This window comes from Podarcis erhardii (genome assembly GCF_964252035.2).
Source record: "Podarcis erhardii genome assembly, chromosome: 13".
NCBI classification, from domain to species: domain Eukaryota; kingdom Metazoa; phylum Chordata; class Lepidosauria; order Squamata; family Lacertidae; genus Podarcis; species Podarcis erhardii.
The window spans coordinates 41,508,234-41,526,634 of record NC_138502.1 but is presented as its reverse complement, the minus strand read 5'-3'; the positions used below and the strand labels follow the sequence as shown (position 1 = coordinate 41,526,634).

General features: G+C 44.1%; 1 protein-coding gene across 3 annotated transcripts in view; it reads right to left on the bottom strand.

Annotated features, from left to right (window-relative positions):
• REEP1 (receptor accessory protein 1) overlaps positions 1-18,401 on the bottom strand; it is a 68,131-nt gene that overhangs the window by 33,532 nt on the left and 16,198 nt on the right. For all 3 annotated transcript variants that reach the window (XM_081838178.1, XM_081838177.1, XM_081838179.1), the window contains exon 2: positions 1,803-1,875. In XM_081838178.1, coding sequence (XP_081694304.1) covers positions 1,803-1,875 — 73 coding nt within the window. The remainder of the gene's footprint in view (positions 1-1,802; positions 1,876-18,401) is intronic.

Genomic DNA, 18,401 nt, shown 5'->3' with positions numbered 1-18,401 from the left:
GTGAGCAACACTTAGCTGAATACCACACTGCAGTTTAAGGGTGCTGAGAATTGTACCTCCGTGAGGGCCCTTAACTTCAGCTCCCAGAATCCTTTGGGGGAAGCTATGACTGTTACAGTGGTATAACAGTGCTTTAATTATATGATATGAATTTGTCCTAAGACCCAAGAAAGTGACAGGAAATGAAATAGATGAAATGGAGACTCTGAACTTTTTTTCAAATTGCACTGAATTACATTTAGATTTATAAATCATATTTCAACGTTCTTGTGGAGAAGAGGTCAAACTCACACCATTCACCAAATTTCAATCTAGGTTACTTGTACAAACCAATGCTTCATTTTGTAATGCATTATTAAGCTTAATAGTTAGTTCACACTGTTTAAAAATTAAGAACTTGAGTTTTCATTATTAGCCTAGAACTGTTTTTAGAAAGTATCTAAAAACTGTATGCAGTGCCTATATAACAAATACATCAGTTCAAGTGAATCACTAAAGTGCAGGCATTCCTGGCCATTCTTGTAATTCAAGAGTTGTACAAGAGTCTTGAATTATCTTTAGATTTACTCCTAAGTGACGGAATGGGAAGAGGGCACTAGGAGCTATCTCCCGTTACAAATGTGGTCCTAACAGAACACAGTTTATGCCTCCAAGAAGGAGTAAACTATAGGTAATTCATCTCCAAAAGAAGTGTTCACAGAGTAAGGCTCCTGGCCACAGCATTTGTTGGTGCCACAAGCGATCACGTCTGCGATTCCGAATATTCTCTGTGCACTCTTATGCTGAAATGGATATGATAATCCTAATTAACCCCAAACCTCTCCAATGACAGCTATGCAAAAGTTACAAGGATAAGTCCTTATATTACATAACACCTGCTATTTATATACCTCCATATTGCACGATATTTCTATGATCCCCTCTCTTGTAAACTACTGAGAATATTTAGCTATTCATTCATTTCAGCTTAGTTACTTAGCCTCAATCTAGCCCTGCCTTGTAAACACAAATATCACAATTTCAGTGAATTCCCATCTGTTCTGTATCACTACACCCAGTATTCGCAAACTTTTTTTACTGTACCCCAGAACCTGGTTACTACAAAATTAGCTACTGAATACCTAATTCCTGCTATCTGAAGGTTAGAGTTGGGTATACCAGCCTAAATGTATGCTAAGAGGTACAGTTAAGTTCACTGTAGTTGGGAAGGGCCATGCTAATAACATTTTATTAACATTAACAGGCAATAACTGTTCATGAACTCTGTATGGACGGTTCTTGTTTTTTAACTAATGACAAAATGGCTGCCCACATTGTGTTCAGCACTGGTGTTAACATCCAATACACCTCTATAAATTACCTAAACCACCATGATGACCCTATTTAAATTGAATTTGGGAATACAGAATTTAACCATTTAAGTAGGGAGCTGAAGGCATACAATAAAGATGTATATGATGCAGGCTTCCCACTACTTTTTTTAAAAATAGGATTTTATGCAAGAGCTACGCAAAAGCATCATTCAGTGGGACTTTATACCTAGCATATGTGTTTTTAAATAGTCTCCAGGTTAGCTAATATAGAATTTGCTTTTACAAAAATTTATTCTTTTCTCAGGTGAGGCAAAATGGTGGAAGATGTGCGCTGATTATTTAGCACCAAATAAATAGGGAAATCAAATCTGAAACTCTGAAGCATGTTAAGTTCTTCATTCTGCCTAAAGAGCCAGGTAAAATCCACTGGGAGGCATTTTGCGAACGGAAACCTAGGTTTACCTTGATAATCCCAGAAGTGATACTTACATATTCTTTAATATCCTTTGATTTTACAGCTTTGTATGAGTAATATGCAGGATAAAGAGTGCCAAACACAAGCCTGGAAGAGGGGGAAAAGAGCAAAGATCATTTTCTGCTGCCGGGAAATGTATCTTTTTGAGAAGTAATGGCCACTTCAGGGGCATTTTCTCTGAAATATTTTAATCTTAATTCCTGCCTCAGTTTAACTCCTTTCAGTGAGAACAAAACTACATACGTGTAGAATCCAAATTAAATTAAATTAAATTAAATTAAATACTCTCCTCAGAGTATTGCGGAAGAACAATGTCAATCAACATTTGATGATCTTCTACTGGTCAACAATAGAAAGTGTCCTTTCATACTGCATCACGGTGTGGTACGCTGGTTTGACATCAACTGATAGGAAGTGCCTACAGAGGGTGGTGAATACAGCACAAGATATTATGGGCTGTCCCGTGAATCTGCTGGATGAAATAGAGGAAAAACGTTGCCTGAGGAGAGTGAGGAAAATTCTCAGGGATGATTTACATCCTGGCCGGCACTTTCTTGATCTCCTGCCCTCAGGCAGAAGATATAGAAGCATGATTAGTCACACCAACAGGGTAAAGAACAGCTTCTATCCGTGGGCTGTTAGGCTGCTGCTGAATGAAAAGATAACAACAGGGCAACCGACTTTCGGGTTTGGTGGGTGTGCATCAGTAAATGAGGGGAATTAAGACTAAGAGAGCTGAGTGGGGGGTGCTCGTGTAATCTCACTGTATACAAGTTGTACAAGTGACAATAAAGTATTTCCTTTCCTTTCATTTCATTCATCTATTAAAACTACAACCCACTCTTCCTCCCGAGAGTCCAGTGCAGCAAATGAGTGTGAAAAGGATAAAATCACCTTAAAAACAATTAACATGCAGATGCAAACTGGGAAAGATCTTGGCTGAAATGGCTTGTTGAAAGATGGTCTCCAGCAGGTGCCAAAAAGATAACAGAGATGGCTCCTGTCCAATTTTCAAAGACCAGGTGCTACTTTACTAAAGGCTTGGTTCCTACACTGTGCAGAATGGACCTCCAAATAAAGATGGCGTCTGCAGGAGGCCCTCGTGATGCATATGGGATGAGATGATCTATTGGGTATCCTGGTCCCAAATTGTACAGGATGTCATACACTAAAATCGGCACAGTGAACTTAGCATGGTAGCTAACTGACAGCCAGTTCAATTATTTCTTTATACAGTGGTGCCTCGCAAGACGAAAAGAATCCGTTCCGCGAGTCTCTTCGTCTTGCGGTTTTTTCGTCTTGCGAAGCAAGTCCATTAGCGGATTAGCGGATTAGCGGATTAGCGCTATTAGCGGCTCAGCGGATCAGCTGATAAGCGGCTTAGCGGATCAGCTGATAAGCGGCTTAGCGGCTTAGAAAAAGGGGGGGAAAGGAAAAAAACCCTGCAGGAACTCGCAAGACATTTTCATCTTGCGAAGCAAGCCCATAGGAAATTCGTTTTGCGAAGCACCTCCAAAACGGAAAACCCTTTCGTCTAGCGGGTTTTCCGTCTTGCGAGGCATTCGTCTTGCGGGGCACCACTGTGTGTGTATATATATATATATATATATATATATATAATTTTTATTAAGTACAAATTAGAAAACACACATATTTACAACAAAAGATACAAAAGAAAAAGAAAATACATATAACCAAGGGGAAATACTAGAGAATATTTTGTCTCTTTTCATATTTACAGTTATTTATACCTCTATAAAATGCTATTCACAATAAAGCAGTGAAATGAAAGATAAGATAGCAGAAGAAAGAAAAAAAGAACAAAGAAAAAACAAAGAAGTAAAAGAAAAATATCATAGGTGAAATTTTTTTAAAGTAGATAAGATGAAATTATACAATTGAATATAAATATAGATGGGAAACGGCTATTGTGAGTACGGTACTTATCTACAGTTCAAATATTTCGACTGCGGGGTAATGTGTTGACAATATCCTGCCCCAGTGATCACCACTGCATTTCGCACCAGCTACAGTTTTCAGACCCTCCACAAGGGCAGCCCCATATAGAGTACATTGCAGCAATCCAGACTGTAGGCTTCCAGTGAATAGACGACAGCAGTAAGGCTACCCTGGAACTGCATAGTTGTCTTACTAGCTGAAGTGGATAGAAGATATTCCTGGCCACTGAGGTCACCTGGGCCTTCAGGAGCATCCTCAGATTATGAACCTGCTCTTTCCGGGACAGTGCAACCCCATGCAAATAAGTAATTGGCTCAGTAACCACCCACCCACAGTGCTTCTGTCTTGCCAGGATACTGGTCCTCATCCAGTTCTCTGTTGAGTCCAAGCACTGGCTCATGCTTTGCATAGCCTCACCTGATTCAAATGTTGCAGAGAAGTAGAGCTGGGGATCATCAGCATACTGGTGACACCTTGCTTGACATCTCTCCCAATGACCACTCCCAATGGCTTCATATAGATGTTAAATAGCACTGGAGAGAAAACTACCGTACAGCACAACTACCAGGAGGCTGAAAGACCATCACCCAATGCTATTCTCTGAAGCTGATCCTGGATATAGCATCAGAACCACTGTAGAACAGTGTGTCCAATACCCATCCCACTACGTTGGCTCAGAAGGATACCATGGTATCAAAAGCCACTGAGAGATCAAGTAAGGATAACAGACAAAGCTGCACTTATCAGGAGAAGAACACTACTATACCAAGCTGTCCTGGCAAGCTACCAACACTCCTTTTCTACAGATATATATTAGATGTACAGATGTTCTGCTTGACCCTGTTCATCTTGGTTTCTGAAGGCTTACCAAGGCAATCAGTCAACTTCTTACTTGACTTTCATTAATGCATTGCACCAGGAAGACCAGCTGTTCTTCAAGGAGGAGTCATAATCCCATTAAAGAAGGCATTCTCACATCCCCATGGTATTAGGGAATTATAGGCCAGCTTTTAAGTAATCATTCCCTGCCAAGTTGCTGAAGCCTGACGTGGCAAATCAGCTCCAAGTGCTTTCAGCTGAAAGCGATTGTCTAGATTCATTTCCGTCTGGCTTCCAGCCAGGATTCACAACTGAATCTGCCTTGATCAATCTGGTAGAGTACCTGTAATGGCAGGGATGGTGTGACTGGGTGGAGTCTCCTGGATCTCTATCTAGGTGGCTTTCAGTATTGGGTCAGCATACTGATGACACACAGTTAGATTTCTTCTTTCTCTTTGTGTCAGGTAAAGCAGCGTCACTCTGAATGACTGCTTGAGGTCACCAACAGACTGTGGAAATTTAAGCTTAGTCCAGGAAAATGGAGACACTAATAGTGGCTGAGTAGTACACAGCTCTGGCTATAATGGACATGCCTTTTCTTAATGGGGTCAAACTCCACACCAAGACACTGGCTCCGTGCCAACTAATGAGTGCTCTAGAATCTGACTGCTTTCAGAAATCCAGCTGATGGCCATGATCAAGAGTATTTGTTTTTCTGTATCTGCTGTTCTACTGATAGAAGAACACTTAAGAACAGAACATATAACAAAGTAAGTGAATTAAAACTGTTCAGTAAGTGCAATAAAGCAGCATCCCAAATATGACCAAACTCCGGTAAATAAGGCAGAAAGCCATATATTCTCCTGGAACTTACCATCCCAGGATGTTTAAAATGTTCTTGTTGATGCATCCCTCAGAGGTTTATATTAATGAAGTTCTTTTCAACGTGAGGCAAGCAAAAAAACCCCAAAAAAACCTGCAGAAATTTAATTCATGAAATCTATGAAAAATTCTAAAATTTTGACTTTAGAAAAATTATGGCCATGGGTTGCCCAGTCCTACAGTTCAGTAATGCTGGCTCAAGTGCTTTAGGATTTGATGTAAGTACCCTTACTAGTGTCTTAGCAGAAGCATATCATCAGGGATACATTAGTGCAATGCTATCCCAGATTATTCCCATTTCCAGTCCACAATGTGATCAACTCCTGCCCGGGAACCAATGTCCCCACTGTGGAAGGATGTTTGGGTCCAGAATTGGCCTCCACAGTCACTTACGGACTCATTGTTAAAACCGTGTTTATAGAAGACAATCTTACTTGGCTACGAGTGATCGCCAAAGAAGAAGCAGCAGCTACCGAAGAGCCATGCTGGATACCTTACAGGGTAGGAGCAAGCTTATGCTAAATTCTAAACTCCCTCAGATCTTGCTCTTGACACCATGTCAGTGTAATGTTCACCAATAAAAGGGCTGAATACGTGAAAATGAAAATGATCCCACTGAAGTTGACAGCAAGCTAAAAACAACAACGTAAAAGGTAGAGGACCCCTGGATGGTTAAGTCCAGTCAAAGGCGATTATGGGGTTGTGGCGCTCATCTCACTTTCAGGCCAAGGGAGCCGGGTTTTGTCCACAGACAGCTTTCCGGGTCATGTGGCCAGCATAACTAAACCGCTTCTGGCGCAACGGAACACCATGACAGAAACCAGAGCGCACGGAAACACCACTTACCTTCCTGCCACAGCAGTATCTATTTATCTACTTGCACTGGTATGCTTTCGAACTGCTAGTTTGGCAGGAGCTGGGACAGAGAAACAGGAGCTCACTCCATTGCGGGGATTCGAACCGCCAACCTTCCGATCAGCAAGCCCAAGAGGCTCAGTGGTTTAGACCACTGCGCTGAATTCAACAGCAAGCTAAAAACAACAACACCCACTACTCTGCCCCTTCATGCCATCATGATGAAAGACAGGATTCAGACTAACTCTGCAGCCAATCACAACACAGCTATAGAATTGTGAAAACTCTTTCCAGAGAGCCCATTATGCAGATGACAAGATGGAGAGTGTGGGGCTATTTCTCTGTTGCCTCATAGTGTGCACACAAGGGGGGATTTTTATAATAGGAACCAGGAAGAAAGGGGAATTTTGCACAAATAACCCGTCCAAACACATATGTATAATGAAAGCAGGTTGCTAATACTTGGAATGCGCCCTAAGCATTGTGGAGCAAGATGCAAATCACAGTACAGACTTTACCAAAAGCAGTCACTCACTTAAAGTGCTCAGTGAGCCTTGTTTAGATGTTACAGCAAGTACAGTGGTACCTCTGGTTATGTACTTAATTCATTCCGGAGGTCCGTTCTTAACCTGAAGCACCACTTTAGCTAATGGGGCCTCCCGCCGCCACCCCGAGATTTCTGTTCTCATCCTCAACCTGAGGTACTATTTCTGGGTTAGTCTGTAACCTGAAGTGTATGTAACCTGAAGCATATGTAACCCGAGGTAGGTAAAGATAAAGGTACCCCTGCCCGTACGGGCCAGTCGTGTCCGACTCTAGGGTTGTGAACCCATCTCACTTAAGAGGCCGGGGGCCAGCGCTGTCCGGAGACACTTCCGGGTCACGTGGCCAGCGTGACGAAGCTGCTCTGGCGAGCCAGCACCAGCGCAGCACACGGAAACGCCGTTTACCTTCCCACTATAAAGCGGTACCTATTTATCTATTTGCACTTAAGAGTGCTTTCGAACTGCTAGGTGGGCAGGAGCTGGGACTGAACGACGGGAGCTCACCCCGCCGCAGGGATTCGAACCGCCGACCATACGATCGGCAAGTCCTAGGCGCTGAGGTTTTACCCACAGCGCCACCCGCGCCCCTGTACAAGGTACAAGGTACCACTGTACAATGAATATGCACTACGGGTGGGAAGAAGGTAGAAAGGGGTGAAAGTGAAGCACTCTGTCAGCTGCTGCTGCCGCCATCACTCCGCAGCTACAGAATAGGTAAAACCCCCAGTCCCCAGCAGGACAGAGCCAGTCGGAAGAGTGGAAACATAGGACTTGCGTTTCCAGGTCCTCCATTCCTTAAAGAGCAGGCAGAAACTGATTATTATCATTATTTATTGAATTTATATACCACTCTATACCCAGAGGTCTCAAGGCGGTACACAGAACAAAATATAAAACCACAAAATATATAATCAAAATAAAAACAACAACCCAATAACCGCTCCCCCATAAAAAAAACCTACATTTTAAAAAGGGCATAGGATGTCAATCAGATCAGCCAAAGGCCTAGTTAAAAAAAAGAATGTTTTTGCCTGGTGCCTCAAGGTGCATAATGAAGGTGTCAGGCGAATTTCTCTGGGGAGATCATTCCACAGATGGGGAGTCACTGCAGAGAAGGCCCTGTTCTCGTGTTGCCACCCTCTGGACCTCTTGAGAAGGCACATGAGAAGGGCCTCAGAGGATGATTTCAGGGTCCAGGAAAGGTTCATATGAGAAGAGGCGGTCCTTGAGGTATTGTGGTCCTGAGCTGTTAAGGCTTTATAGGTCAAAACCAGCACTTTGAATTGGACCCGGAAACTAATCGGTAGCCAGTGCTGTCGGTCCAGGATCGGTGTAATATATTCAAACCGTCTTGATCCAGTCAGCAGCCAGGCCACTGAATTCTGCATTAGTTGAAGTTTCCGAACCGTCTTCAGAGGCAGCCCTATGTATAACACATTGCAGTAATCTATCCTTGGGGTTACCATGTTCCCACAATTGATGTGGCTGATGTTGCAATTTGGCAGCCACACCAGTTGTAGGCACTGTGAAGGTATTGACCTGACCTCCCCCCACTCCATCATTTCAGGCACTTTCCCGCCAGCCTGGCTCCAATACCAAAATTGATCCAGGAAGGGAGGCAGGAGAAAAGCTATTAAACAGAATGCACCGAGGTAAAGGGATCAGCCCCTCCTTACTTCCTGCACACTCCTTTCCTCACTTGGTATGTGAAGAAGCACATCTGACCAAACAAATGTGGCAGTTCTGTCACATCCAGTTTGCCCTAAGGGTGCATGTTCAAAACGGCTTAACACGGATTAGCTATCCTTGCTGTACAATCAATCTGGTACACGTTCAGCAAAAAGATATCTTTCTCTCCCACCCTGGTTGTCAGTAAAGTTCAGAATTCAATCAGAGTCAGTTAATGTCAGTAGACGCATGGCGGTGGTAAAATATTTATACTGCATTCATTTATATAAAATAAAGAACGTTTTATCAAACGTTCAAAGTTACACAAGAGGGTTTGTGGAATAGCAGAGACATTGCTCAGAATGGTTAGCCTCGCTGTGGTCTAAACCACTGAGCCTAGGGCTTGCCAATTGGAAGGTCGGCAGTTCGAATCCCTGCAATGGGGTGAGCTCCCGTTGCTCGGTCCCAGCTCCTGCCAACCTAGCAGTTCGAAAGCATGCCAGTGCAAGTAGATAAATAGGTACCACTGCAGCGGGAAGGTAAACAGTGTTTCCGTGCGTTGCTCTGGTTTCGCCAGAAGCGGCTTAGTCATGCTGGCCACATGACCCGGAAAAACTGTCCGTGGACAAACATTGGCTCCCTCGGCCAGTAAAGCGAAATGAGCCCAACTTAACTGTCAGGGGTCCCTTTACTTTTACCTTTTTTTAAACAGTGAAATATCTATCCCAAACATTTGTTTAAATAAAATCTTACACCCCAGAGAAGCATACAAGGCCTCTAAAAAGCCTGACCAGATTTCTCTCTCTCTCTCTCTCTCTTTATTTATAACTGTACCACACTTTTTTCCAGTTCATTTTTCTCCTTCATGAGCTTGGCTTGTTGCTATCTCATGTTCTTGTTTCCTGCAAAATAAGACTCCAGCGTTTGACAACTAACATTTGCTTCTTTCGTTTATCCTAACAACAGAAACTAACTTGGCCTTACGGAGACAGCTGGATTTATAGGCCCTGTGGAAAATGGTTATATATGGCAAAGCCCTGGACTGTTTCCCATTGAAGAAGTGTGAGGAGTGCTCCCTACTGTGTTTACATATGTCTCTAAGAGTCAGACTACATGCTACATTGGAATTCTGTGACTGGAACTCCAATGCGATTTTCTTTTCCTTTCCCAACAGTAACAATGGCTCAAAAGCGACTTCTCTCACATACAGCACCCTCAGGAAGGAGTTATTTGTACTGGTCTTTCAGAGGAAAAATGTTCCCCACCCCTATATCGGTATATGCGGTTTGTGCATACTTTTTGTGACAGGGAGAAAATATAGCATGTGAGGGAAAGTGCAAAGGAGTGTAGCTGGTAAAAGGGGGACTTGAGGTAAATCGCCATGCAAAGGAGTTAAATCAGGGGGCATTTTGCTTTGTGGGCATTTCCACACCCCCCCTGGCAATCTGTTTCAGGGTACCGTGAAAGGAGGTGAAAGGATTTGGCTCCTTAATTGTTGTAAAGTATATCAAAGTTTTGTGGGGTTAAAAAATACAGTGGGACCTTGGTTGTCGAACACCTCGGAAGCCGAACAATTTGGTACCCAAATGCCGACAAGCTGGAAGTGAATGCCTCCGTTTTTGAACACGCCTCGGAAGTCAAACAGCTTTCAAGGCGTGTTTCTCCATTTTTTAAAAGGAATTTGCTGACCAGCAATTGTGCCTCAGTTGTCAAACAGTCTTCTGGAACAGATTACGTTTGATAACCGAGGTTCCACTGTATGTGGCATGCAAGTGTTTTAAGTAAACAAAGGGTACACTTTTTGCACTAGGCCGTGCCCAATCCTGGTGAGGCTGAGCACATGGAAAGATTTGGAGAAAGCAGCTCCAAAAAGTGGCCTAGTCATTGATGCCAAAGGCAGTTACCGTAATAATGCACAGGCTAGGTCAGGAAGTATGAACTAGAGCCAGGGGTCAGCAAACTTTTTCAGCAGGGGGCCGGTCCACTGTCCCTCAGACTTTGTCGGGGGCCGGACTATATTTTTTGGGGGGGAATGAACGAATTCCTATGCCCCACAAATAACCCAGAGATGCATTTTAAATAAAAGGACACATTCTACTCATGTAAAAACATGCTGATTCTCAGACTGTCTGTGGGCCGGCTTTAGAAGGCGTTTGGACCGGATCCGGCCCCCGGGCCTTAGTTTGCCTACCCATGAACTACAGTCATACCTCGGGTTAAATATGCTTCAGGCTGAGCATTTCCGGGTTGCGCTCCGCGGCGACCCGGAAGTAACGGAATGCGTTACTTCCGGGTTTTGCCACTCGCACATGCGCAGACACTCAAAAAGACGTCACACGCATGCGCGGAAGCATCAAATCACGTGCAGATGCTCCAGAACGGATCCCGTTCGCATCCAGAGGTACCACTGTACTAGACAAACAATGTCAACCAGAGACAGGTTCTTCAGTACCGTGGACAGTTCACAGTAAGCAGACAACTTGTTCCAAGGAGACCCACTCAACTGAGAGCATATACAGTGGTACCTCGGGTTACAGACGCTTCAGGTTACAGACTCCGCTAACCCTAAAATAGTGCTTCAGGTTAAGAACTTTGCTTTAGGATGAGAACAGAAATCGTATTCCGGCGGTGCGGCGGCAGCAAGAGGCCCCATTAGCTAAAGTGGTGCTTCAGGTTAAGTACAGTTTCAGGTTAAGTGCGGACCTCCGGAACGAAGTAAGTACTTAAGCTGAGGTACCACTGTATTATCTCTCCTATGTTCCTCTCCTTCCTGAGGATGGAAAGGGGTAGCCTTGTCTCTTGGAGCCTACCACTCCATCTCCTATTTCCTGCAAAGTACAATGCCTGCTTTGGTGAGCAGGGCCTGAGGTGAACTCTTTGGCAGTGAAGGTGTTGGCCTCTCGGGGGAATATGACTGGAAGGTTCAAGTCTGGCATTGGGGCCTGGGTGCAGCACCTCTGCAATCCGCATCAATGGCTTTCACAACCTAGCTTGGACCACTAGCTATGTGTCAGTGTCCAAGTCACTTTTGGCGGGGTCACAAGAGACTGTTAAAGCAACTAGGCCAATGCTCCCTCTTGTTCCGTTGGATGCTAAACTGCAAATACAGTATGGCAAGACCCAAAAGTGTCACGGCAACCGGCATTCATTCCCTCTTCCATTCTGAGGGATGGCAAGGTGAAGGTTTTGTTCTCCGTGATGTTGTCTCATAGACGTATCTGAATGGTTATGCGACCCCATTATGTCAACACATTTACGCTATCCTCGATTGCCTGGGATCACCTTGTAAGGAAAACAATTAAAAATGGGCCGAAGGAGAATAAAGAGAAGCTGTAAACAAAATTTAAACAATTTGGGTACATTTCAGTTTTTCCTGGGTGTGTGTGTGTGTCTGTTTTGTGCCTCCTCAAAGAGCTCTATCAAATGTGAAAGAGCTACACCACTGTTCTAGCTGCAAGCTTAATGCTGAGATTGTCTCCTTCTTGAACAGAGATGTCGATTACTACTATGGGTCACAACACCAATCTAGAGTGCCTGCTAATATGCATTCATCATCTAATTAAACATTCCTCAATTATTAAATTATTCACTATTTAATTACGTTTTGCTTTAAACAAATTACTGGAATGTTTCTGAAACACACTGAATAGGCATTCATACAAGTCCACTCCCTGTTTGTTAAAGCATCTGCGATGCTCTGCTAAGAGGAACACCAGTCCCTTTTCCCTTTGCACTTTAAATCAGAAAGTATCCAAAGGGGTGTTAACCAAAATACAGAAGCACAATGTATGCAAAAGGATTTGTTGAAGAGAAACCAAATAATCTGAAACGATAAGCTTTAGCAGAACAATTCCTGTTCTTAAAAACCACCATTCACACAGACTCTCCAGCAATAATGCACAATATTCTTTTACCTGTGCCAACCTAAGAACAAGCAAGGCTACTGCCCTGCAATCTCATGAGGAAAGTTCAACCAGAATATAGTTATCAAAAATATAGTTAACAAAAAGAAAATAAAAAAGCCATGGTCAACGCCAGCACTCTCTCCACATTGAGAAATTCTAAATGATTGTGTCATAACATGGTCTTGAATTTGACTGGGACTCTACACTTTAGCTTAATTCGCTTATACAGTGGTACCTCAGGTTAAGTACTTAATTTGTTCCGGAGTAACCTGAAACTGTTCTTAACCTGAAGCACCACTTTAGCTAATGGGGCCTCCTGCTGCTACCGCGCTGCCAAAGCACTTTTTCTGTTCTCATCCTGAAGCAAAGTTCTTAACCTGAGGTAAAATTTCTGGGTTAGCGGAGTCTGTAACCTGAAGTGTATGTAACCTGAAGCATACGTAACCCGAGGTACCACTGTAGTTAATTCTGGACTGCATAGCCACTGCGGTGGAAACCGGCCTACTAAACCGAGTAAATTCTATAAAAGAAATGTTTCATGGCTTTCCTAATGACACCGCAACCCATCTGAGCTTTGCTTCCCTGGTTGCCATGGTGGTAGAACCTCTTGGTAGTTGAGCTTGAGAGCCTCCTAAGTTTACAGCACTGCTGGGATAACAAATTCTTCATAGGTTCCTAGCAAAACAAAATTGTGCTTCCCCAAAACCAGCACAGAGAAGCTGTAAACTTCTCATCTAAACAAATGCTGCTGCAATATTTCAGTTTGTGTTCTGGGGGGCATGTGCTAGCTGCAGCCTTTAGCAACAGCTGCAGCTAAGCTATGAGTCCCTGTTTCCAATTACCAGTACCATTTAAATTTGTTTGTTTGTATTTTGCCTCTCTCGCCTCTCTCAACACGGCTCACAAAAATTAAGATAAATACAGATAAAACGCACACAGCTAACCATGTATACAAGATTATTGTTAAGAAGTAATTAATCTATCAGGGACGCGGGTGGCGCTGTGGGTAAAACCTCAGTGCCTAGGACTTGCCGATCGCATGGTCGGCGGTTCGAATCCCCGCGGCGGGGTGCGCTCCCGTCGTTCGGTCCCAGCGCCTGCCAACCTAGCAGTTCGAAAGCACCCCCAGGGGCAAGTAGATAAATAGGGACCGCTTACCAGCGGGAAGGTAAACGGCGTTTCCGTGTGCTGCGCTGGCTCACCAGATGCAGCTTGTCACGCTGGCCACGTGACCCGGAAGTGTCTGCGGACAGCGCTGGCTCCCGGCCTATAGAGTGAGATGAGCGCACAACCCTAGAGTCTGGCAAGACTGGCCCGTACGGGCAGGGGTACCTTTACCTAATTAATCTATCTATGTAATCAAAACAGTGTAGAAAGCCATATCTACTAAAATTAGATAAATTTAAATTTATTGTCATTGTCCGTATATACACAGTATACACAACAACGAAAATCAAACACCCAAGACCGGATTCACATACACATTTGCACGTATCACCAACACTCTCATCCTATTCAGACATAATCTATTAAAACATACATAATCCAGAATATAACACAACCTATTAGAAGCATAGCATAACCTAAAACCTATCTCATTCCTTACTACTCGCTGCTTGCTATTTCTTACAACTGGCCCTGAGATCATTATTTAGTGCAATCAGAGCTCTTGGATAGAAACTATTCAGAAGGCGTGTGGTTCGTGTTTTCATTGTCCTATATCTTCTGCCCGAAGGCAACAGTTCAAAGAGGTTGTGAGCAGGATGGGTGGGATCTCTCAGGATATTGTGTGACTTCTTCAAGCTGCGAGACGTGAAGATCTCATCCAGGGTTGGTAGTTGGAGCCCAATAACATTCTGGGCAATTTTAATTATTCTCTGTAAAGCTTTTTTATCCATTCCAGAGCTGCTCCCATACCACGATAATATACTATAGGTTAAGACACTCTCAATGGTACTATGATAATAGGACAGAAGTAGGTGCTGAGATAGATTCAATCCTCTGAGCATTCTCAGGAAATACAACCTCCCCTGCACCTTCCTCACAACCATATTAATATTTGCAGCCCATGAGAGGTCCTCAGAGATGTAAGTGCCCAGGTATTTAAAACTACCAACCCTCTCCACCTCCTCGCCATTTATGTGCAATGGTAAAAATACACTTTTCTTTCTCCTAAAATCAATTATGAGTTCTTTGGTTTTTTTGGTGTTAAGCATAAGATTATTTTCTTTGCACCATTGAATTAACCCCTGTACTTCTTGCAGATAATAATAATAATTTTAGAAATGGTACGGTGAAACCTTGGCTCCTGAACGCCTTGGGAGCCAAACGAACGAACGAATGAAAACCGGAAGTAATTGTTTCAGTATTCGAACTTTCTTTGGAAGCTGAACGCCCGGTACGGCTTCTGATTGGCTGCAGGAAGCTGCTGCACTTGGTTCCCGAACTGTTTCAGGAATCGAACAGACTCCCGGAACGGACTCCCGGAGTGGATTAAGTTCGGGAACCAAGTTTCCACTGTACCGCACACTGTTAAAGAGTTATTTTCTTAAAAGCAGTCAGTTCCCAGAAGCCTGCCAGAACAAAAGGACAACAAGAAGGGAGTTAGTCTAGCTCAGAGGTCGGCAACCTAAGGCCCATGGGCAGGTTCCGGCCCATGAGCTTCCTGGAAGCAACCCACGGCCGTTCTGTGGATCGGCGTGGGGATTCAGTGCTTTTTTCCCCATGGCACCATTTTTTTCTCGCTGCGGGGACTGACTTCCAGGTCGGAAGAGTGCTGGAAATAGTGTGTGCGCATGTGCACAAGCGCTTCTCCATCCCAGAAGTGCACTGGAAATAGCGTAATACGCATGCGTACAGGCGCATATGCACACACTACTTCAGGCGCACTTCAGCGATGCGGGAGCGCCCTTGCACATGCGCACACACTGTTTCCAGTGCTTTTCCGACCCAAAAGAGCGCCGGAAATAGCTTGAGCGCACACACAGGTCACATGGACGCGCATGCTCCGGCCCACCGAGAGGTCTGCTGGGGAGTGGACTGGCTCAGCCTCAAAAAATGTTGCCGAGCCCTGGTCTAGCTGCTCAAGGAAAGGAGTTTTAAAGCCAGGGAGCAGCCACTGAGAAGGCCCTCTCTCACATTTTCATCACATGTGCCTGTGAAGGTGACAGAACTGAGAGAATGGCCTCACCTGGATATCTCAGAACTTGGGCAAGTTTGGGAGAGAGACGGTTCCTCTGATACCATTCTTAAGTTCGTAGCAGAAGTAGTTGTTTTTGGAATGTGTGTGCAGTGGAGGCTCCTCCAATAAGAATGCAGTGGTACCTCGGGTTACATACACTTCAGGTTACATATGCTTCAGGTTACAGACTCCGCTAACCCAAAAATATTACCTCGGGTTAAGAACTTTGCTTCAAGATGAGAATAGAAATTGTGCAGCAGCGACGCAGCGGCAGCAGGAGGCCCCATTAGCTAAAGTGGTGCTTCAGGTTAAGAACAGTTTCAGGTTAAGAACAGACCTCCGGAACGAATTAAGTTCTTAACCCGAGGTACCACTGTACAGCACTCTAAATGAGAATGTCAAAAATAAAATAAAATAAAATCTCCTCCCCACAAATCTCAAAGCCACACACTCCTTCCTGTCCCACCCACATTTTATAGGAAATCAAAACAAGATCAGAATAAAATTAGCAGCAGAGAACATAGTTGTCAGGGGCTCAAGAGCAGAAGCACAGGGAAGGGAGGAGATGGAGAGCGAAGGGGAAGAATCCGAGGGGAGCGTAGGAGAAGATGACAGTGGCCCGAGAGATTCCATGAGCCTCTCCAGCGAATCGGAAGATTCACAGAAGGGGGCGCCGGTGGCCAGGGCAAGGGGGTTCCCAAGGGGGACACCCCAGGAGCAAGGGGCCAGCGGGGACTCCCAGAGCAGCAGTTGGAAACCAGCTTCCCCACCAGAGCATAGTGGGGGGGAAGAGTCCCAGGTATCGGGGCCAGCGTATCCCCCACCAGGGAGAGAAGATGAGTCAGGGCTGACCACGCCTCCATCGGAGAGTCAGGGAAAGGAAGGGAGGTCAAGTCCAGCGAGCCTCCCGGAAGAGGGAAGCAGTGACCGAAGCAGAGTAACGGTCAGGAGGAAGGTCACTGGGTTGGCGCGAGAGACAAGTTCAAATGTACAGGAGCGCGGGACAGCAGAGAATGAGGATTGGGAACCAGGTCCTAAAGCCCGCCGGAGGCAGGGGGAGGAGTCAGGCGACTCAGCGTCAGAAGAGTCCAGAAAGGGGAATGCCCCAGCGGGCAGGAGGACCCAGAGGAGGAGAGAGCAGCGGAAGAGGTGGAGCAGGGCTAGGATCTTAAACTGGTGTCAGGGGGGAGGAGATTCAGATGGGACTTCGACGGTCTAGGGTTTAAGACGTAGAGCTGCGCGCTGCAGCTTTGAAATGGAAACTGAACTTTAATAAAGACTTTTGTACATAACGACGACCTGGCGTTGGTCCTCTGTGAGCTGGGACCTTGGGGCAGCTCTGACAATAGTGTTCAAAAAGCACTGAAACAGAATGCTAACCTTACAAAAACCAAGTTTTCAACCTTTGATCTTTTGCATTAGCTTTGGAATGTGAATATTCAGATTAAGTTTTTGCTTTAAAATATGTGTGTGTATATGTCTGTGTGAGTGAATGATGTTCCAAGATATGCACACGTGAGCTATTTAAAGGGGGGGAGGGGATTACCTGTTTAGTGAATGTGTGAATATCTGCAAATATAAATAGATCAATCATTTGACTAACATTATGGTGACTAATATTTCATAAATCAGCTTGCAACCCTAACAAAATGTAAAAGAAAACGAATATGAAATGGTTTGTAAAGCAATGTGGACATGGGAGAAAGCTGTGTCATTTAATTAATTACAGCATTTAAAAAATTGAAGTAATTCCTCATGGCAGTCACAATAAAAATCTCTGGAGGAAGTTCAGAGAAGATGTGATGATAAGGGGGGGGATGTATATTTATTGCAAATAAAACCAATACTCTAAAGCAGTTGTTCTACATGAAAAGTTACCCCTATTGAATTTTATTTCTTTTTTCTAAAAATAATTAAGAAATCTGCCTTTACTTTTCACAATCTTTAGCTGCTTTAGACACCTAGCCCCTAGAAGCTCAGACATCTAGAGCTGAAAGGGAAACCTGTTTCTAATTTAAGCAGCCACGGCTGTCTTGAAGCAAGACCTATCTTTTAGAAGGAGTCTCTGCATCATTCTGACTTGAGTGACTGGACATCAGTTGCTGGACACTGGCGAACAGGTGAGATTGTCCATTCAGAGGTTATAGGCACTGAAATGACCTTAGCCCACCCCGTTCTTCCCAGTCCATCTGAGAGCCAAGCTTCTCGTCTTAGTTTCCACCCATCCCAACGCCTTTTATGAGGCGCAGAGAATTGAATTACCCTTCTCCAGAATTCACATATGGTTAAAAGTAAGCTGATGAAGAGCCTCTTTGCTGGAAAGGGCTGCCTCTAGCAAATCTGAAACAAGACTCATCTTCTTCGTCACCCAAGCTTTTTTAAATGTTCCAGGGAAGCAACAGTCACACATAAATTAATGATGTTTAGCTTTCTCTGAAAGAAACAGCAACTCTCTTTCATTACTACTATTATTATGATTAATTAATTAAAACTGTATACTACCTTTCATCCGAAGACCACAGGGTGGTTCATAACATAAAAATAGAAAATGAGAACGCGTAGTAAAAATCATAATGGGAATATAAATCCAAATATATGACAAAAAAACGTAGGAGAGAATCCTGACAACAAGATTTGCATTTCAGTCATTCAGAAAACCTGAAAGTTCCTTCCTAGGAGATAGGAGATGAAATAAGAAAAGCAGATCAGAGACTATTTATGTACGCTACGACTGCCGCCAGAATCTTAGTAGCCCCAAAATGGACAACTCAGGGAATACCAACACTAATGGAGTGGCAG